Source organism: Cyanistes caeruleus, chromosome 9 (genome assembly GCF_971803275.1).
Source record: "Cyanistes caeruleus chromosome 9, bCyaCae1.hap1.1, whole genome shotgun sequence".
NCBI lineage: Eukaryota > Metazoa > Chordata > Aves > Passeriformes > Paridae > Cyanistes > Cyanistes caeruleus.
In genome coordinates, this window is record NC_141709.1 from 32,294,772 (window position 1) to 32,317,104 (window position 22,333).

At 40.9% G+C, this 22,333-nt stretch overlaps 1 protein-coding gene across 26 annotated transcripts in view; it reads left to right on the top strand.

Moving 5' to 3' along the window:
- The window catches only part of PATJ (PATJ crumbs cell polarity complex component), a 141,018-nt gene that overhangs the window by 1,135 nt on the left and 117,550 nt on the right, over nt 1-22,333 (top strand). For 4 of the 26 annotated variants that reach the window (XM_086901793.1, XM_086901806.1, XM_086901797.1 and 1 more), the window contains exons 1-11: nt 1,724-1,922; nt 7,618-7,677; nt 7,765-7,931; nt 9,526-9,702; nt 10,987-11,126; nt 12,920-13,094; nt 14,832-14,960; nt 16,621-16,833; nt 19,473-19,575; nt 20,350-20,438; nt 21,699-21,837. In XM_086901793.1, coding sequence (XP_086757919.1) covers nt 7,656-7,677; nt 7,765-7,931; nt 9,526-9,702; nt 10,987-11,126; nt 12,920-13,094; nt 14,832-14,960; nt 16,621-16,833; nt 19,473-19,575; nt 20,350-20,438; nt 21,699-21,837 — 1,354 coding nt within the window. In that variant the 5' untranslated portion in view covers nt 1,724-1,922; nt 7,618-7,655. Of the gene's footprint in view, nt 1-1,672; nt 2,069-3,256; nt 3,341-7,617; nt 7,678-7,764; nt 7,932-9,525; nt 9,703-10,986; nt 11,127-12,919; nt 13,095-14,831; nt 14,961-16,620; nt 16,834-19,472; nt 19,576-20,349; nt 20,439-21,698; nt 21,838-22,126; nt 22,262-22,333 lie in introns of those variants that run through there. The other 22 variants (XM_086901802.1, XM_086901788.1, XM_086901805.1 and 19 more) reach the window with 12 other exon arrangements.

Here is a 22,333-nt window from a genome sequence, read left to right on the forward strand (position 1 = left end):
GGGATCCTGGAGTGTTACAGGAGATGGAGAGGTCCTTTGGATTAAACACACCTAGGAAAGACATCACCACTGTCCCAAGTTTGCATCTGCTCTTGGGATTTTTTGAGTGTTTCCTGAAAAACAAGTAGGGACCTAAAAACTGTAAAACTGAACCTAAAAGGCTGTAAAAGAAACTCTGAAATAGTACCGAGGAGAAGATCATTGCTACCCATCCCTTCTGGAAGTCTTTTGGGTTTTGTATTTTGGTGAGCGGTGACTTGTCTGGAGCCTGTCAGTACAAAGAAGGGTTTGTCCCAGCCCCAGATATTCCAAGAACCCGTGGAAACGTGGATTTAAAACGTGTGGATGGCTGACAAAGAGCTCAGCCAGCGACGTGAAATATTGCCATCTAACAGCTTTTTGGGAGATTTTGCGTAAACTGAATTGGCAGCCTGGAGTTCAGCAGGCAAAGTATGCAAATGAAAATTGATACTCCTCTCAGCAACTTGAAGCGAAAGGGCAGGGCCGGAGCGCGCTCCGGGATGAACTCAGCCCTCGGAGATGGAGAAGGAGGTGCACTGATGGGAAAAGTGCCCGGCTCTTCTGTCTGCAGCACATCCCTCGCATGGATAAATACACCACTCGCTGTTCATCACTGTCAGGAAAATTGTCACTTCTCACGAGCGCCACATTAATTAAAACTGAGAGTAAGGGCTGGGAAGCTGAGTGTTCGGAGTCCTTTGGAAGGGGGATGGAGTGGTGTGTTCTTAGCGTGTCGTGCGCTCTGGTGCAACTGCTGCCGCTCAGTGAAACGAAACGGGTGCCAGAACGAGGGGAAATCAATCTGAACTCATGAGAAATTGATTTCCAAACCTCTTGCAGCCCTTACCCTGTGCAACCAATGGGGCCGTGTAAGGTCAGCAGACGGGCTTGTGAAACTGTGTAGCAGAATAAAAAGAATTGTATTTATCGACTTTAATTCGATTATTTTATGTGTGTATGAATATAATTTTAGGAAGTCAGAAAGCAGACTAATGAACAGGTTTAAGAAAGCATACACAGTTCACACAATTAATTTCAACTAAAATGGCGCCTGTTCTCTATTTTGGGACTAGCAGGAGGAAAATGTTGTTTTTATTGCCATCCTGGACAATGTTCTGCGTCTTGGAAGCCACAGTGACGTGGTGTGTTTTGGGGAGCTGTGGGGGAAGTCTTGCAATCCCTTTACTCCATCCGAGTTTGCCCATGTTTTTTTTGCCATTCCCTTTTGTGAAGTGGTGGGGGCTGTGCCGCTGAGGCTGAGCAGAGCATATTATTATAAAAAATATTATTCTAAAAGTATTATTATACACACATCTACACCCCTGTGTCCAAAGGAAACCGAGCCCTCACAGCAAGCCGGCTCTACGTGCCCCTCCGTAGGGAATTCAAAACATAGAATCACAGAGCATCATTGAGTCTGGACACCGATGTGCCGCAAATAAGTGGAAAAATAAGCTTTTCTACAATATTTACACACACGGTTTGCTTTCAGTGGGAAGGCTGGAGGCCACAGGACCGATCCAAACTGTGTCAGGCTGGCGGGTCAGGCTCACCTGGAAATTGACTAAAAAGTTGAACTGGGCTGTGAAACGCGAGCCCTGCACTTCCCGCGGCGGCCAGAGCCCGTGTCCCGCCGCAGCGCTGCCCCGCGGAGCCGGGAGGGGCCGAGGCCCGGCCGTCCCTCGGGAGGCGGCTCTCCTGCCGCGCCGCCCCGGCTTCCTGCGCCGCAGGTGAGCCGGGATCGCCCCTCGCTTCCCGCTTCCGCCCAGGTGAGCGCCGCCGGCCATCCCGCCGCTCCCCGCATCCCGCCGCTCCCCGCATCCCGCCGCTCCCCGCATCCCGCCGCTCCCCGCATCCCGCATCCCGCCCCCGGCAGCCCCGCCGCCGCCTCCCGCCCGCAGGTACCGCGAGCGCCCCGGGAATGGCACGGATGGGGTGGGATGCAGTGGGGTGAGATAGGAGGGGGGCACGGACAGTCGGCTCTGCTGCTGCAGGAGTGAATTCCCCTTCGGACACGGCGGTGTGGATCATCGGGTGAAATGTTTGCGTAAATATCTAAAGGGGGTAAAAGCCTGTGTTTATCTGTGACATGTATTCCAACCTGCCAAGAGGATGGAGCTGGGCTCTGGCAGGTGGTGCCAAGCCATAGTACAGGAGGCAGTGAGTAGAAACTGATGCAGAGCACTGGAATTGATTGTGCAGAGTGTGAAGTCTCGCTCACGGGGGGGGACATTCTAGATCCATCTGGACTCAGTCCTGTACCTTGTGCTCGAGCAGGGAGGTTGCACCAGATGACCCAACTGTGGTTCCTTCTAACCTGACACATCCTGGAATTCTCTACGGGTTCCCAACTAGCCATGGCCAGGATACCAGCCTGCAGTCATCCAGACATCCCCACGTGAAAGCCCTTCTGGCCCCAGGGACCTGGACAAGTCCCTGACAGCCCAGTAAAGCAGGGCAGGGCTGTGTGACTCCTGACGGCAGCTGAAGGCTCTCCGTGGCACTGAAGTCATCCTGGTGTCGTGCAAAGTTTCCATTGCTCGGAGAGGCTGGCTCAGGATGAGGAGAGGAGGGAAGTAACACACCTGTTGCAACACTTCCCATCAAGTGCCTGTCAGTCCAGAGATTCTTAGCAGAGCAGGTTTTTACTTTGTTTACAGGTGGTTAATGGGAAAACAGTTCTTCCGCATTCCTATTTAATTTCTGACCTTTGGAAGTTCAGCATGGTTCCGGGCCTAAGAGCTCTGTTCCCCATGAAGTGATTTGTTAGTTGTGTACACTGTCACCAGAGTACCTAGGATTTATTGAGAATGACAATATTTAGATATTGGAAATGAGTTTTCCATGAGAACAGGTTTCTGAGACCATGTTTTTTGCTTTGTGGAGAGCAGCTTCGGCATGAGTTCTAGCTCCCATTAGACGACAGAGAACCCACACTGGCGCTTCCCTAGAGGCTGAAATCCACATGAATTCAGGTTCTGCTTGCTAAATTTACCATGCCTGGAGAGTAAGGCTTCTCTTGATCTGCATTGACACTGGTGATCACAGGCACAGAGTGCTGGGTTTTCTTCACTTTCCTCCTCCTGCAGTCACTGAACGTGTGTAAAAATCAGCCTGTCCATGCAGTACTTTTTATTATTTTCAACCATATTTAGCTGTGACCCACTGCACCTTGGAGATGTGTGCTGTATCTGTGTTCAGGTACTCACAGAAGTATTTTTTTCCTTCTTTCAAGTGCCTGGAGCAATTGGTGTGTACTCGACAGCATTTTTGTAAGTCCTGCAGCATTGCACAGAGCAGAGGTGTTTACAGAGGAAAGGTGTGTATGTGCTATGCTTGGTCTGACTGAATTTTTCTGTACATTATAGGTAAAACTGAGCATAACATGTAGGACAGGAAAATACATGTTAGAAGAGTGTTTTTTTCACAGTATGGAGTCACTTGATGGCATGTAAACTATAAAATTTTGAATAGCTGAAGTTCAGCTGATGACATGTTAGGACAATTTAGGATTAAGATCATGCTAACAAATACTGGTTTTCCTTGCTTTTGCTTTTACCAACTTTTAAACTGAAATTTTCCAAATCAGAGGTCTCTGTGATGAGGAGGACGGACGATATGCACCATATCTAATGATAACAGGGCCAGGAAAAATTCCAACTGCATTAGTGCAGAAAGGTGACTTTGGATCAGGATGAGCCCTTTGGCTGTTCCTGTGGCAGGCTGCTAAGGCTGGTTGTGTTAGAAGCCTTAGAGAAATAGCAGCAGTTAGTTAGCACTTGTGGGTTTTAATGTCTCCAAGAGTTCCATCCAGACTGAATGGGGAGAACATCCCACAAGGCTGGACTTTTCCTGAAGGGATACAGTTTGTTGGAAGCCACACTAAAGGACATGGGGCAGAGGCATTTGTGGATGGGTGGGGAAAAATGGGTTGAATAATCTCTGCTGGCTGAACTGTGTCCTTCTCCAGACCCCAGCAGCAAAGGTCTCAATTTCCACCTTCCAGCAGCCCTTTGTGGAGGGCAGGTGTTTGTCAAGGCTGCTGATGGGATGCTGTGTTCCTCTCTGGCTCTGGGATGTGCTGGGGCTGAGCGCTCCGTGTCTCCGTGCAAGTGGCAGGCATCTGGCAGGGGGGTGATGGCAATGGAAGGCTTAAACCTTTCAGCTCTTCTGATGACCCTCTGCTGGCACCAGCATGGGGGAATTCCTTTTTCCCTTATGCTGCTTTTGAAGAAGATCCAAGTCTTGGGATTTCGTACAAAACCTTCTGAAGCTTTCTCACTCCCTCGGATGCGTTGAGTTCAGCTCCCAGAAGTGAAGACAGTGGAACCCCAGATGGATGCTGTTCTGGGGTTACAAAACACTCAACCTTCTGAAATTCATCATTTCCTCGATGGTTTTATGGTTGCATTGGAAGTTGTGACATAAGTGTTGAACTGAGGTTTCCAATAAGATAAATAAATGCCTACAGAAGTTGGAGACTGGAGCTAAGGAAGCAGGATGTGGAGTGCATGAACTGATTTTAACAGGATAAACCAAAGTGTTTTGGATCATTCTTCAAAATTAACACCTAGAAATGGACTTTCTAATTTATCAACTGTTTGCTGACACTGCCTGGATTTAGAGTGTGTTTGGAAAATGTTTAATGATAAACTGTTTGGGGACTTAAACATAGAGATCAATAATACATGGAGTTGTGAGTTTCTCTGGTGCCCAAAAGCCAGTCTTAGAGACCTGCCCTCAATTATCCATGACTTGAGAACTGTAAATTAGTTTATATTTTCAAGGATCCCTTCACACCAGAAAGAGCTGTTTGCTTGAATTCCACCCCCACCCCCTCCCCTTTATGGAAGAAAGGAGAATAGAAAAATACTTGGTGTGGTTTTAACATATTGCACAAAAAAACAAAAAACAAAAAACAAAAAAATAAAAAGCATTGCAAGCTGTCTGGAGGCCAGCTCTGATCACGAGGAACCCCAGAGTGATGTGTAAATTTGAACTGTTATTCAGCCACCTGCAATCCACTTGGGCTTCCACTGGCACAAGTGGCCTGCAGTGACTCTTAGGAACACTTGGAGCAGCTCAAGCAAGAAGCTGAAACTTTCTTTAATCTTTTTTTTTTCTCCTGTTTTGTACCTCCTTCTCCAGGGAGCTTCTGCCCTGATGGAGCCAAGATCTCTTACCTATAATTCTTCTCCTTAAATTTAAATCTCCAATTTTCTCGGGTCAGTCCCCATTGTCATAATTGCTGTTGTTACAGCCTCAGCAAAGGGAAAAAGATTAATTTTGGGGATGGTCAGCTCAGCACTTGGAGGCTGTTCTGGGTTGGGGATGGGTGTTTCTGGTGGTGCAGTTTGGTCCTGCTGTGAGGTGTGGACATGTCACCCCTGTCCCCTCTTGTCCCCCTCCTGCCAGTGCTGGCAGCTCGGAGCTGACTGGGCACAAAGCTCACCCCACCAAAACGTGAAGGATTCTTTCTGAGTAATTAGCTCCTTGTTCCAGCTCACTGTGGGATTAGCTGAATGGAAAATGGAAAGGGAAGAATAAATGCATGAAAGAGGGCTGGGGAGCTGGACCAGCCTCTTGGCTGTGGCTCTTGGGTGGGCATGGTGCTGTCGAGTCGTCATTATTTCCTGCCATGCTGGATTTCTTCTCTGGGTTTAATCTTTTCCTCAACCTACTGCTCCTTTAAAGGTGTTTCAAGCCACTTTACCTCACAGGAGTTATTTTCCATCCCTTTCTCATTTTGGTTCACTCGCTTTCCTCCTTTCACTGCTGATGTGAGGTAGAAAAACAGGAAGAAAGTGAATAGGGAGAAGTTAAACCAGCAAGAAAGAACAAATTTCCATATTCTTTGTCCTGATTTGTTAAGGTTCATGCCATATTTTCAGTTGAGGAGGTTAAGTTTTGTCTTTTGGGTTTAATGAAGACTCAGGAGTGTGTAAGGAAATGGTGTTTTCATCTGCTCTTCAGAATCAGCTCTCAGCACAGAATCAAAGGCTGCTGTGCTCTTAGAAGTGTTTCACTTCGAATGGAAAAGAAAATAAAGCTGCAGCACTTCCAAAGTTCAGATGCATTCCTGAAAATCTTTCAGGGGGTTGTATGGGTTTGCTGCTTCAACTCTTGCTACAAGTTTGATTTAAAATGACCTCCTAAGTCTGTTAGGAGTCTTGCAAAGTGACTCGTTTTGCCTGGCCCTGAGTGGAAATCACACAAACCCACCGAGTTCTGCAGGAATTCCTGCAGGAGCCAAAGCTCCTCAGAAATGCACAGCAAAGGGTGCATAAATCTGCAATTGTGGTTTGTGACACGCCTCCATCCTCTTCTTTTTTTCAATTAGGTAAATCAACCTGATTCTGCAGGAGAAGGGAAGCTACTCACCTGCATAATTAATATTTTGGTGAATAGAACAGTATCCTCACAGAATTCCAGGTGTTTTCAGTGTGAGCAGAGACAGCATCAGAGGCAGAGCTGAAAGGATCAGAGGTCCTGCTGGGAGAGAGCCCCTGGAATGTGCCTACCCTGCTGTAACATTCACCATATGACCCTTGCCCCTCTTGAATTGCAAGACTAAAAAATAAATAAAAAGCTTTTATATAGAGAGAGGGATATGGCTTAGTCTTGTTCCAAAGTAATTCCAAATATATTATTCTGAAATTACACACTTACATACTGGATAGAATTAAAATTATGTAAATTGTGCTGTTAAATGGCTGACTTCTTTCAGAGGAGCTTGTAGTAAGTGAAGGAATCTTGTTTGGTAGAGCTGCCTTGATAGATTTCAGAATGACAGGCTCCACATCAACTTAATAACATGCAAGCAAGGGTACAAATTTATCATCTCTGTTAATTGCAAGTCTGTTGTTTTTATACTGCCATCTAGGCCTCAGCCCCTGTTGGAGACCAGTTCTATTTGGCATAGTGGAGGAGCTGGATAAAGGTTATTCCACTCCTTAAAAGATTAATAAAGGATATTTTGATGTTCATGTACGTAGAAAAGAGAAAGGCAAACGCCTGCAGGAGAACAGGCTTCCTTCACCTGTTGTAAATCAGGCTGTGATTAGAACAGACTTTCCTCAGGAATGTGTTTGAACAGGGATTAATAAGCCCAAATTTGGGTTTTAATTCTGTGCTGTCCCATGAGTGGACGAAACTTCATTGTTTTATGGGGAAACACAAAGTTTCACCTATATTGCCATCCAGCAGGGCTGAATTAACATGATAAGAATGCTATCTATGAATGATCAGGTAGAAAGCATCTTCTAAATAATAGGTAGATTTTAGCTCTGTGTGGATCTGTGAAGATCACAGCTTCAATGACAATGTTCAAAATAATTTGATTGAGCATATCTGTGTCTCAGTTTTCCTTTTCATTTTTATTTTCATAACTTGTATTTTTATTCATATTTGGAAGAGTTGTTCATATTCCTTCCTCTGTCAAGAACTTTGTTAAATACTTGGGGTAAACAACTGGGATAGTAGTATTTTTTTTTTATTAAATTTGTTGCAGTTAGTATTAATGCATTTATCAAATGTCACTATTCTGTTTAGATCTATCATTTATTAATTTGATTTTTTTTTTCTTTGAAACCTCAGCCAGGTTATCCTGAACAATTCCAAAAATACCCCTCAACATGCCCGAAAATCCAGAAGCAGGTATGTGGTCTGAAAATGATTCTTTTTGCTGAGCACTGAGCAAAGAAGCTCCATTCCTAACCTGGTCTCATTTGTTTATTTCTGCAGATAAGCAGCAGGTGCTGCAGATCCTGGATCGGCTGCAGGCAAAACTGCAGGAGAAAAGGGATTCCCAACACCAGGAAAACCTGGCTGTCCTACGGAACACCCTCAGGAGCCCCTTGTTCAACCAGATTCTGACTCTCCAGCAATCCATCAAGCAGCTGAAGGAGCAAGTGAGTGTAAAATTAGTGTTGTTGGTGTGATGATAACTCTGGGCGAGTGGAACTTGAATCAGGACGTGTAGGCGTGTGTTAACGAGGGCGCTCTCGTTAATAAGCTGTGACGTGGTGTTAGTGAGCGCTGGGCCTTTTTTTTCTTCTGTGGAGCTGGTGTCTGCAGAGGCACTGCTGAAATGAGAAGTGGTTTTGCAACCAAGAGGTCATGGGGCAACGTGCTTTGAAAGGGATGCAGGAGAGGCAGGGTTGTGTTGGAAAAAAACATCTGCAAAAGACATCAGCTCCAGTGTTTGGAGTCTTGAACAGTGTTGGAACTGGGATCCTTTGTTTTTCACAGAAGCTGAGTGCTGTTTATCAGCTCTCTGGCAGCATTTTTTCCTCCCTAAAAGACAGCATCACTTAGTTCCTGCTAATTTTTGCAAGAATGCTTAACCTGCTTTGGGAAGTAAGGTGTAGAAAACCCAGCCTGAAGATTTGCCAAGCTCTGATGCAGCTGTTCCCAAGTGAGTTTTAAAATGACTTGGCTTCAGCAGGTTGGTTTATATTGGTTTATACAGCCAAGTGACACTTGATTTTGTGGACATGGGTCCATGGGTGTCCATGCCACAATTGCATGGACAGGTCTCACGCTGCAGTTAAGTTAAAATCATCAGCAAACTTAAAACCAGGGACTGAGCAGCAGCAATCCCTGTCTCTGCTGTCACTGTGCCCAGCTGGAATTGCAGCAGGGTGGGTGCCAGGGGGACAAGGCTGTCCCTTGCCAGATGTATTGCAGGTGTTCCTGCCTGGCTGGCCTGGTGGTGGCTGTGCAATCCAAGGCTTGCATGCATGTCTGCAGGCTATTAAAAAATATATGAAAATACAAATGTATCTGTCACATAGTGGGGTTTGTGTTCAGAATGTTCAGAATTCTCACACCTAGAAAATTTAGGTTTTCTTGAAATTCTATTTAAGCATGGGCAGCTTCATTCAGGATGGGATTTTCCACTTTATTCCACAGTAGGAATGCTTTTCATTTCTTCATTATCAGTGAGGACTAGAAGTGCAAGTTCTAGCAGCGATAACATGTTCAGTGGCAGTTTGTACCCTAGGCTCTCTTTGGGGAGAGGATAATACAAACCAGGCCTCAAGCTCCTGAATGTCTCAAAATATTAGAACTTTTGTGCCAAAATTCTGTATAGCAGAATATAATATATTCTATATAGAATATATTCTATAATAGCAGCAGCAGAGGTTGAAAGCCTCTTTAGTGTTTGGTGCTTTTGCATGTGTTGTTTCTGAAATTGCAGGGTGAAAAGAGGATAAGGGGCATGGGCAGGGGAGAAGCATGAAAGAAACAGAGAAAAATGTAAAAACACGGCTGAAACATTCAGGGAACTCCTGAAAAATAGTTTAAATTTGATATGGTAGCTTGGTTATAGATTATGTATTAACACTGCCTGATTTATACAGGTGAGTATATTTGTGTGAATGGGTATCTATGAATGCAGGTATTTTTGCTCCTTTGTCACCTTGCAGATGAAATGGTATTTGTGAAAAACCTTTCTTTTGTTTTCAGTTGTTTTTCCACGTCTTTGTTCATTTTCAACAGCTCAGTTACATGCCTCCTGACCGCTCAGTAGATTTTGATTTTACCAAGAGGGGGCTGTTGGTGTTTGCTGACAAATCAGTCAATGCTTGGACACCTTGCACTGGACCCAAAGCATCAGCCTTCACTCCAAACCTGGGAGTCAATGAATTTAACATGATCATCCAGCAAATGGCAAAGGTAAGGCTCTAAGGTTTAGTGATCCAAACTTTTTTTTTAATTTTGGAGCATTTCACACTGCTTTTTTTGTTGTGTTTCTGGAAGCATGGTGCCTCCTAACCAAGAGAGAGTAGAAGTGTTGAGAACTTTTCCCTGGGGAAGATAATGTCAGCAATAGGAAGTGGCTTGGTGGCTTGTTTTGTTTTTTTAACTTCCACTGCCAATTTTCTGTTTTACTTTCTACCAAACACACCAACGTAGCAAGGAAATTTCAATTGCCAGACAACATTTTTGGTATTTGATGACACTTAATTGAAAATGGGCATTTTCAGCAGAATCTTGTTTTGATGGAAGCACTTGTTTATCAAGTACATTTTAAATTGGAAATGTACCAACTTTATGAACAGTGCAAAGGATTAAAAAAAACCCCAGCATGTAATATTTAACTCTTTATTTAGTATCTCTTAACTTTGCCAGACAGATGCAGATGTACCAAATTCCCTAAGGATTTGTACAGGTGCAGACTTCCACCCATGTGGGATTGGCATTTATAGCACAAATGTATTGTTATGTGTTATTTTGAACCATTAGTTTAATTGCTTAGTCATGCCTTTCTATATTAAGTAACTGTTGCTAATTGACTACCTTAATGTAGCTGTAGTATTTTGAGCATTACTCTTCTCATTAGGGTGTCATTAACTCATCAGAGATAAGATTTAGCAGTAAAGGCTGCATGTTATTTGGAATATAAAGAGTGCATTCTCCCAGTAATATTTCCCAGTAAACAACCCCAGAAATCTTGTATTAGAACAGGCAGTTGCAAAAGCAAACTTTTTTTAGCATTAAGTGTGAAGCTGCAGAGAGGGGAAGGAAATTAATTTCTTTATTTAAAAGCTTCAGTCTTTTGAATGCACACCTAAAAATCAGCATTAAAAGCAAGGGAAGCCAAAAGACAAGTAATTTAGTTCAGCTACACAGCATTTCCAGAAATCCCAAATATATTGCTCTAGACAGCACTTTGTTCATAGTTTTCATCCAGTTTGGAATTCATCTCATAATGTGAATGAAGTGTGAAAGTAGCTCTTAAATTCCCTGAGGTTTCAGAACCTCAGAGTGCTTGCATATCCAATACATTGCTATATTAAAAATAATAAATGGAGGAGCTTTTATAGAAATAACATACTCAGTATCTTGCTTTTGTTTAGTCTTAGGAGGAGAATAATTCTCACAGTGTTCATACATTTTAAACTAGCTCATTCTATTTCACTGAAAATTAGTAAATTATTTTATCTTCTGTTTTATTAGGGAAGACAAATAGAATCAATAACGATTGATAAACCTTCTGTTGGAGGTCTTGGATTTAGTGTGGTTGCCCTTAAAAATCCCAGCCTGGGAGAAGTTGGTATCTTTGTCAAGGAAGTCCAGCCAGGAAGCATAGCTGACAGGTGAGATCTTCATAATTGTGTTGGGAAATTGTATTTTCCATGAAGGGAAAAGTCGTGACCTTCACGTTGAAAACTCTATCAGAATAACATGTTTGTCTGGGTTATCTGGTGGGATATTTTGCTGGTGGTATCTTGAATTCTGGCTTTTCAGCTAAAAGGGATTCATGTTTTGAGGATCAGGTTTTCAGATGAGTTTTAAATGTCCAAGGCATTCATAAATGGAATTTCCAGAAATCATGACTCACTTTAGAGAATTTTGAGTCCTGATTAAAAAAACAAAAGAAAGCTCAGAAAAAGAATTACAAAGAAAATAAAAATTAGATTCCATTTTTAATTTTTATGCATTTTGTCCATGAAAGATTTTTTTTTTTTGCCTCGTTTTTCCTTTATTTATATGCCTCTGACAATGCCTTATTTATAGCTGGTTTTACTGTTTGTTTCCTGTGTAAATTTAGATCCACTTCTCCTGACAGATCCCTGCACAGATGTCATCATAGAATCGAGGCTTCAGGCAGTTTCTTCCTGTATTGTCTGTGGGTTTTCACCCAACAACAAAAGACAGAGCAATCCTTTAAAAATAAAATGCAATTGTAAAACCACAAGAGTTGGCATGAGACAAATGCAGTGCTTGGAATTATGTTTCAAGAAAATGTGTCTAGATTTCAAGTCATTGGTGTCACTTTTTAAATAACACATGTCAGGAAGTGCCAACACAGGATGACAAAAAGAGTGGGGAGAGGTTGGAATGATAATGGCGATGGGCCCACAGAGAACACACCAGAGAACACTTAAAGAAAAGCATATTAAAGCTCTTTCAAAGTGGAGACAGATGGACTGATCCGGATGTCAAAGGAGGGTGAATATCTCACTTTAGGATTTGATGACCTGCTGCTCACTTTCTTTGATGAGAGAATCTGAAATATGGTTAGTGCTCGAAGAAAGTGATTTCTGGGAAACATCTTAAACATGGCACGATAAAAAGGAAGTTTCAAATGCCTTAGTTAAGATGTGCAGTTATATTGTTTCGGAGTTTATAAATTTCCCCAGCATGCTTCCCATTTTGCTTCTGAGACAAGATCTCCTGGAGACTTTTTTTTGGATTCCTACAGAGCTTTGAAGGCAGTGTCTGTCTATGTAACAGTTTGGTCTCGTGCTCAGAATGAATATTTAACAAAGGAGATGAGTGATGGTTTCTCTCTTGTCACAAATCTAAATTCATCACTGGGGTGAATTAACTGTGAAATTTATATTATCTCAAGGTAGCAACCGAACTGTGCGTTGCTCCAAGAAAGTTTCATGTCTGAACCTTGATACTATAAATTTTAACTAAAATATAAATATGCAGCACATCAATCCTTAGATTAAATAGTGATACAAAACAGCATCAGAGCCTGAGTTGTGGGTTGTTAGAGATGGCATCATGTAGTGCTAAACATAATGAAGAATAGTTCCTAGTTTATTGTGTAACTACAAAAATATTTTTTTCTGCTTTGTAGTTCAATATCATCAAGAAAGGATAAGGGAATTGCAATTAAATTTTGAATAGAATCAAAGTAAAGAACTGAGTGAATTTCTGTACCACGACAAAGCTGGAACAAAATGTGGCTGGGCAGTTTGGAACAGTGTAGATTCAATGTGAGCTGGTGAAGGCGCCCTAAATAAGCAGATTTTTAAAATATACAAACATTTAACCTCGCAGGACTGTGTATTTTACGTGTTCACAATTCAGTTACACGAGCCTGATGTGGAGTCACTGTGCTGCATTAAAAAATTGCTTTCAATGTTTTGTTAAGGGATCAAAGACTGAGGGAAAATGACCACATACTGGCCATTAATTGCACGCCATTGGATCAGAACATTTCCCATCAGCACGCCATTGCCCTCCTCCAGCAATCCACAGGATCCCTGCATCTGGTGGTGGCTCGGGAGCCACTTCAAGGGAACAGCAGAACTGCCTTATTAAGTGATGTAAGTCCACCTGAGACTGTGAGTTGTTGTAATACTGTCAAAATCAGATTTTGAGCTGGGCTGGATTTTTTTTTTAATTTTTTTTTTTTTTTCCAGGGCTCTCGAGTGTTTGTGTTAAGCAAGTTTTACATAGAGGGATTTTTTGCTTTAATCAGATTTTGTGTGTGATGACATTTCATTTAGAGCCACCGTGCAGTAAGCACAGAGCTTCCACTGCAAATCTGCATGGAGTTGTTATAAAACAGATCCTGGGTTTTTATGGGATAGCAGAAGCTTTAGTAGATCACCATATTCTTATCAGCAAGGTCTGTTCAGCACAGGCTGGATGAAGCATTTTATGAGAATACCCAGCTGAAACCTACTTGTGCTCAGCAATTAAAGATGCTCTGATTACCTCTTAAAAAGAGAGTAAACATAACCTGCCATGGACACTGCTTGAAACAGCCCAACCAATTTAAATTGGCACTACTCAAAAAAAAGCCTTGTCTTTGTTTTAAAAAACAAACACAATTTATCTGTTAAAGAACCTCTCAATCCCTGTTTATTTATCAGCTTGTTTTGTTTGAGTTGGGGTTTTTTTGTTGTTTTTTTTTCATCTGCAAATTTCAGTGATTGGGAAGCCTTTTGTTTTTGTGACAAAGGAGAGCTTGTCACTAGGACATGCAATAAACCAGGGCTGAACTTCCATCTGTGTTCCACCCATATGGCCCAGGTGGCTTCCCTGAATTCGGTCAAACTGCACACCTAAATCCAGGGATTGCAATATTGAAATCTGAATTTATTGTGCTAATAGATTTTGATGAAAATCTGGGTAAAAGCAGTGCTTTTCCTTATTCATAGTAATTATTTCCCTCATGATTATTACAGAGGTAGTGAAATCTGAAGGTTTTAGTGGATAATCAATATTGTTTATTGCACTGAAAATTTTAAAGAATTAAATTTTAACTGCTTTTTCATTGAAAGATCTGTACTGAACAGACTAACAAAATAAAATACAAATATATATCTCTGCAGGGGGTCTTTAAACTTCTTTTATGATATTTAACTGGCTTTGGCAAAGATTTTCAGTATGCTAATAAATCCTTTATTCACAGAAGACTTAAATCTGCCTACTTTGCTTCATTTGGGCCTGTATGAGATATTAATCTGACAGAAACATTGGCTGGGTTTGGGTTGCTTAACAGCTTTGTTATTTTCAGATTGTCTTGTAGAACATAAGGTCATGGTACAGTGTAGCTTAGAAATTTGCTTCCAATCCAGTATGGCAGAATATTGTGCTGTGCTATTAATTCAGTGCTGAATGGGGGTGTTCAGAGTGTGTAAGTGAAATAACAGAAATAAGAATTTGGGCAAACGCTGAGTGAAAACTGGGCCAGTGCACTCCTTGCCTTTGTTTTTCCCTCTTGTTTGCCGTTCTCTGGATTTATGAAAAACTAAAAGGATACTTTTCATTTTGGCAGGAAGATCTTAAAATTGCTTTTTCTTAGTCAAGCTTTTTCCTAGTATCCTGTTATCCTGAAAGTGGAGGACAAAAATGTGTGTTTAAAAACAGATGAGAAATCCCACTGCGTATTTATAAGGAAATGGAGCTGAGTGAAGAAAATCCCACAGATCTCCAGTCTGTGGGGTGGAGACAGAAAATGTGTCTGATTAATTCTCCTCGTTCCTGCTACACGTGAAAGCGAGAAACGTTAACGATCGTCCGAAATTAAAATCTCCTGTTTTTATTAATTGCAGATTCACTGGGGCCACGTTGAAGACGTTGAGCTGATTAACGATGGTTCAGGATTAGGCTTTGGAATTGTAGGAGGAAAGTCGAGTGGAGTAGTTGTAAGAACAATTGTTCCTGGGGGATTAGCAGATCGGGTAATTTGTTATATTATGTCACTTCTTGTTTGATTGCAAAGTATAATTAAGCGCTTTTGACAGTCTTAAAATAAACTAATATACTTAAACAAAAGGAAGCTGGTAGCATCAAAGTCTGAATGCCAGCACATGTTTTATCAATAAATACATTGAAGGTATGATTTAGGACAAAAGTCAGCACCTGATGTAAATAAGTTGTTTCTCAGACAAGCTTTGGCTTTTGTAACATTGTTGAACATGGAAAAATTCTGACAAACTGCTTGATATCTTTAATACTTTTGGTATTTTCAGCCTTTGGTCAGTCTGGGGCAGGACAAATACTCTCTAGAATCTGGCACATTTTGCAACGTCTGTAGGGACAGACTCTCCAAGTGAATTGTCAGGCAAGAAAATCTGCCCTACCAAAGTCAGTGCATTGCAAGATTCAGTTTAGAGATCGAAAATGTCCTATTTCCAGTGGGTTCCAGTGAAGGGGGGAGGTTTCATCCTTGCCTTGCAGCCTGGCCAGTTCAAGGAGACACTTAGGTTTGGTGCAAAGCCTTTTGAAGTTACACAGGCACAGTTTGCACCTTTGGTTTTTTTGTCTTTAGGGACTTGGTGCTGAGCATTGCTACATTTCAGAAGTGGAACACCCAATATAACAAAAATATTTATTTTTTAACAACAAAACAGATTCAGATTTTTAAAGCTAATTTGGTCATGATGAGTTACAGTATCTGAGGACTGGAACCAATGCAGACAAAAGAGAGAGGCAAAAGTACTTCCTCTAGAGCAGGATGGAGATAAAACCTGGAAGTTTGGAGAGCTTTACTAGAAAATGTTGGCTTTTTCTTGACTGTCTCCCTCTGAACCTGCCATGTATAAATGAGTATTTTTTAATTTTTGTCTAACACCTGTTTTGCTGTAAGGAATAAAGTGTTTTGGCTACCAATGAAGCATGTAAGCTAAGAACTCACCCCATCATTCTCAGCTGAATGAGACATCATTAAAAACATGTGAAATAATGAGGCATGTACATGTTAAAATTGGATGAGTTTGTAAATGAGTTTGAGTTGGTTCTGGGAATAACTCTGTGATTGCTGTATAAATCAATGCACCAAAGGTAGTGGAGCTGTGCTGATCAATACCAGCTGAGAATTTGGTGCTAGAAATTCTTGCTTGTGATGGAAATGATGATGTAGGTCATGAATCATAATTATCAGGTAAAAAATGGATTGTGTGGAGTCTTGTTGCCTTCAGTGGCTTTACTCACTCAAGTTGGAGCTGGTCACATGAGAAAAAAAGTGCTTGGCTAATATAGAAGTACGAGGGAAAAACTCTATAAAAACTTCTAAATCAAAATGCTGTGCTTATGTTCTAACTCCTGTCTGATGAGGAGTATTCCATGAAACAGAACACAAAACAATCTGTGAGATTATAAAACATTGTTGCTGCCTGTTTTTTCCTAAATGAGCACAGCAGTGGAAAAAACAGCACATAACTGTACAAACAAGTCCTTGAATGATTTAAAATGTTGCCGTGGTGGTCATTTTTTCTGGAATTTTCTCACATTGGTTCTCATGGCCATGAAGATGCCCCTACACAGTTAGGGTTTTGTGATGGAAAAGATACTTTATGGATGGACTGGAAACACTTTTTGCCATTTTATTTGCGTTTGAAGGACGGGAGGCTGCAGACAGGAGATCACATCTTGCAGATTGGAGGGACCAACGTGCAGGGAATGACCAGTGAGCAAGTTGCCCAAGTGCTGAGGAACTGTGGGAATTCTGTCAGGATGATCGTTGCAAGGGACCCCAAGTGTGAAGCCATGGATGCTCCACCAGCTCCTGCAAGCTGGCCAGTCAGCACATTACCTTCCCTTCCAAAGGAAAATGTGAGTATCTGCTGCTTCCTTCTGACATTGTTGTGTTTGTGGCTTGTGATCAGAAAGGAAGGAGAGAACAGTGTTCTTGGGCCCTAAAGTGCTTCTCTCTTGAGTTTCCAGGTATCATATTCTTGTGTTTAAGTGGTCATTATTATAGCCCTGCCTTTTTCCTGTATCTTATTAATACCTATAATCTTGGGATTGGAATGACCATCTTTACAGAATTTATTTCAGAGTGGCTAATTTAATTACCAAGACCATAAACATTATCGATAAGTGGTACTTTCAGTTCTTCTTCTTAGCTCATTACATTTTTTCTAATCAATCATTTGTAAGTGGGTTTAAAACTGGACTGTGAATTTCCCTAGTCTGAAATCCAGGGAGCCACGGCCACACCAGAATTATTCAGCACAATCATCTTTTTATGAAACATAAGTGTAATGTTTTCATAGTCTACGCTACTGCCTGTGATAGGAAATATATCTAAAAATTTTGAAACTTGTTTTAGCAAATCTTATCATGGTCATATCAAAGTCTCTTGTTTTTGAAGTCATTCTTTTCAGTTTTGAGTAATTAAAATCAACAAATGCTACACTAAGTGTACAGTAGGTCTCGAAACATAAACAAAGCTGTGCTTGTGTACCATCTGCTACTACTGTGCTGCTTAGATTTAGGTGTAGAATCTGAGTAGCCTTTTCTTTCTTGTTTAGTTTCTTGAATATGAGTGAAGAGAGCTGGGTTTTTTTTTTTGAAGCACTGTTTTTAAAGGTCAGAGTAGAAGTCACTTTGCTACAAACTCACCTCTTTGCTCACTGGGCACAGTCATTGCAAAGGCAGCTTTGTGTTTTACATCCCTGGGAAAATGCTGTGCCTGTGTCAGTCAAGTATTTTGGGTTCTTCTGGAGCTCCTTTTCTCCCCAGGGGATCCCCAGGAGGGATCAGTGCAGCAGGAAACGCAGTGTCCTGGAGATGGGAGGGCTGATCTGCATCCCTAAACCTGGAGTCTGAAAACTGGCCTTGTCCAATACTCTGACCAGAGGCTTTCCAAGGGAATCAGCAGTGTTATGAGGCCCTTCTTTCCTGACTGGATCATATTTTCCAGGGCCCATATTAGGGGCAAAATAACGTGGTCACAGTTCTGTTTCCTCCACAAAATAATGTTTTTCTCTCTTCTGTTGTCACTGATCAGCCCTGAGCATTGTAAGTGCTGCAGCCTTTCTAAAATGTGATTCCTTCTCAGTGTCTTTTCAGTGTCCTCTGTGTTCCTGCTATGCAGTTTAGAGGGGAAAAAATCATTTTCTGAACTAAATAGTGCCTTCATGTGTAGATTTGAAGAAACTCCTCTTCCTGGTGCCAGGAAAAATTTGCAAAGATGAGTTAGTGAGATTAGTTAATCTGACTGTAGTTATTAGTTTGATGATGATTTCAATGATCCACCATTGAGTTTGTGTCAAATCTATAATGGATTTTATCCCTATAATCTAGTTTTTTTTTCTCTGGTTTTTGAGTCTTTCACTAGCTGTGAGCTTTGGAATGGAAAATATTTTCTTTTTCTCAGTTTTTGCAAACCAGCAGAAAGGCATTTTTAATAGTTGGTTAGTTATTTTAAGTTTCACATTAATATTTAATTTTCTTTGAATATCGTGCACTAGAGAATAACTGAAGGAAGAAAACAATCTTATTATCTGTACTGACCAAGATAGTGACAGCAGTGTGAGCAGCCTGCTTGTGCTGACTGTATTTAGGACTTTGCCCTTTGATTTTTCTGGACTTCATCTCAATTATTTTGCATTCTAACAGGAGTGTTATTTAAAGAGAAATGTTTGTAGCCAGAGCGCTGACTCTGAGGAGCTTTTTGGTTGTCAAAACAGCCAGGTTCTTAAGGCCCTAGCTCCATTTCAGGTGTTGCTGTGGGCTTGTTTATTGTAGATAAGTGACAGCATCCAAACTTATCTTCATCTCCATCAGCCTCTTATGGGGCAAGGGAGTTGGAAGGCATTTAATGAGCTTAATGAGTTTGCTGGTGGAGGGAAGTGTGTGTGATAATGAGATAGTGCCCATCGATTTCTCTTCCACTGAGAAGTGAAATAGGCATGGCTGGAACTCTGGGCTGCTTTTGATATGGGTCCTTCCAGAGCTGATACTTGGCAAGCATTTGATTGAACTTCTCTTTTTTCACTCCCTTAAGAAATGTTTTCCATTTTCCCCGGTCCGTTTTTTGCAGTTGGCAGTGACAGGATCCCTCTTGATTTCATCACTTTAACAGACCTTACTCTCATCTTCTTCTTTTTGATCTCATTGCTCTGTATCTGATTACAGAAAGCAAACAACTCTATGTATTTTAATTTATCCCTTGCAATCCCAGATTTATGTGCTTGATTGTTTTTCTCTTTTGGTCTCACCAGTGTCTTTACTGTTCCCTGTTTGAACTCTTGCCTTGCAGTTCTGATTTTTACTGGTCAGAGAAGAGTTGCACAGACTTCCCAGGGCCAGCTTTGTAGGGACTTTACAAATGAGTTTACATTGCATTTAAACAAAAGGAAAAACAAAATCACTTCTCACTTCTGAGGATCTTAATTAACCTGCAATATTGTAATGGCATTGGGAAATTAGGAGAACTTTTTTACTGTCTTGTGCTTTATTTATAGGATAATGACAACTTTTTTGATACCTATGACGTTGAACTTATAAAAAAGAATGGGCAAAGCCTGGGAATAACAATTGTTGGATATGCTGGCACATGTGATATAGGTGAGTTGTACAGGATTTAGAAAAATGGTGGACAGGGGCTTCTCAAAACCCTTTATTGACCACAGGGAAAATTAATAGCTCCTACCTGTGCTAGGATATAGGAACATGAAATTCACTAGAATCACAGATCAGCATCTCGTATTTCGTGGCAGTTTGTGAAAGGGAAGTTTTAGTGTTTCAGGGTTTTTATTATTTTTTTCTTTGTTTTTATTTCCTTGTTCTCATTGGGAGTTAGAATTAATAATCAAACTGCAAGCATGACAAAGGACAGCTTTTCTGATTTCCATGTCTCCCTTTTCTTTTTTTTTTTTTAAAGAAAAATCCTTTTTCATTAAGATTTAAAGTACTAAATTCTTTAGCTGTAAGATGATTGAAGTCCTGATCAAAGTCCTTAAGCACTTACTTTACTTTTAGCTTAGTTAGTCCTATTGAAATCAAACGCAGCATGGATTTAAATGATTGCAGTTTAAAGCCTGGGTAAGCACAAGGATGAATCCATGGAGGAGGTGGCCTTTTGTGAGCCATTTCAAGGAAAAAAATGTGAGGTCAGTGTACAGGTGGTTGTGTCAGTGCTGGGTTCGTTTTCCACCAGAGATCCTCAGTTTTGTGTCAGGCTGTGGGAGTGGGGACGTGCAGATGGTGGTGGTTTACAGAATCATCACTTTATGGGCAGAAGGAAGTGTGTGAAAAAGGCTGGAATTAAAAAATCCTTATTAAGAAAATAAGCAAATTAGGTTAATGAAGTGACTTGTTTCTCTTCCCCCCCCCCAACAGAACCTTCAGGGATTTTTGTGAAAAATATAATACCTGGTAGTGCTGCTGACCACAATGGCCAAATTCATGTTCATGACAAAATTGTTGCTGTAAGTAAAATACTGTGCTTATATATTGCTGTAGAACTAATGCATTTCATATCTCAGTTAAAAGAACAACATAGTAAAGACTTTCTGAAATTAATTAAACCTCCTCTGCTCTGCAGAAGAAATAATTTGGTGGTTCATGTTTGTTTAGGTAGACTTGTGACAGAAATGAGCTTTGGCTTGCTGTGGTTAAAGTATTATTTTATATTCAAAGAAGTAGTAAATAGTAGTTAACTCTGAAAGAGGCAAGCATTTGGATTAAAGTGTTTCAGAGTGGAGAATCTTGGCTTTTGGCCTGCAGTAAAGATGAGCAGCATTAACTTCTGCTTGAATTGAATGTGATTCAAGGATTGTTAAGATTCTGCAAGATGTGGCACATTGTTTGTGTTCCTTAATGGCTGTGTAGTGTGGATACAATCAAAATGTTAATGGTCACAATTTAGGTTTTAAAAGCCCAAGCTTTATGTGTAGAAAAATGGAAAATCCATTGAATAGCAGTGAATTGAATAATAGCCAATTTTGCATTCACAGCACAAGCAGGAATGAATTCCACAGTCTTTTTGTTTTAAGAGATAATATTTATAGAGATATGATTTTAAATTACTTCTAAAATGTGTGCCATGCCAGACCTTCCAAAGTCAGCTTCTCCTCTGTGGGAGCAAAAATTAATATAATCTTTTATCTGCAGGAAAGGCCCTATGGATGCATGATCTGACAGTGAGGTGAACAGAGTATTTTGGGTGTAAATTAAAATATCTGATAATGTAAGAATTAGGCTGTTTAGTGTGGATTATAGAAACAGTTGTTTGTAGAGGCTTGTGTGGGGTGTGTTAGAAATCCATGAGAAAACCAGCAGTGATAGTGAACTGAACAGAGTTCTGGGTTGGATACTCTGCTTGGAACCTTCATCCACAGTCTTTAAAAAGCTGATTTTGGTAAGCAAAAAAAAAAAAAAAATTAAGGAAAAATCTGTGCATATTTGTATCAGATTAGTAAATTCTGTTTTGTGGTTGTCCCCATTAAAACAGAAAAGAAGAAATTGCTGTTGTACTTCCTTTTGAAATGCATTTTGGAAATAAATTCTCATCAGTGAAATGTAACAGATTTAATGAGATTGTTTTGCAAATATTGCTGTCTTGGGAGAGTAACCCTGTAATTCCTGTACTAAATAATGTGGCTGTTGCTTACAGCCTATGGTACTCCACAACACAGCCTAAGAATGCAGCAAAGTTACGGTTACTTGCTACAATTTTCTTGTTTTAGGTTGATGGAGTCAACATACAGGATTTTACCAACCAAGAAGTGGTAGAGGCCCTGCGAAACACGGGACAGACTGTACGTCTGACCTTGCTAAGAAGGAAACCTTCCTTTACTATCTCTTCAGAAACACCTTCAGATAGAGGTAATTCTTTCTTTCCAGCAAATGATTTTATTTTTCACTCAATTTACAGTTACCTCATTTAACAGTTTAGGACTGGATACCACATGATCCTCAGTTTTTTAAGGGTGCACTTTTTTAAATACTTAAAGGAGGAATGGCAAGAAGCTAAAATGAGAGATTTAGGAAAATTCAGTGCAAAACTCCTGTGTAGCTACCCCACCAAATAAAAAGAAGGATTTAGTGAGGTGGTGTCACTACTTCCTATATTTTGCAGCGTATGATTTGGGGTTTTTTTCATCTGTTTTCGCAGCACAGCCAACCGTTCCAATCTTTGTGTCCCCTGGAGCTGTAGGGACTGAAATTAGTGTGGCCACTAAAAATGAGGGAAAACAAGAAGAGAAGGATAATCTTCACAATGGAAAGCAGCAGAGTCTACATCAAGCAGGTAGACAGGATATCTTAGAGTGCCTCTTCTAGTCTGGTTAAAGGCTACCACCTTTAATCCATTTTCAACACT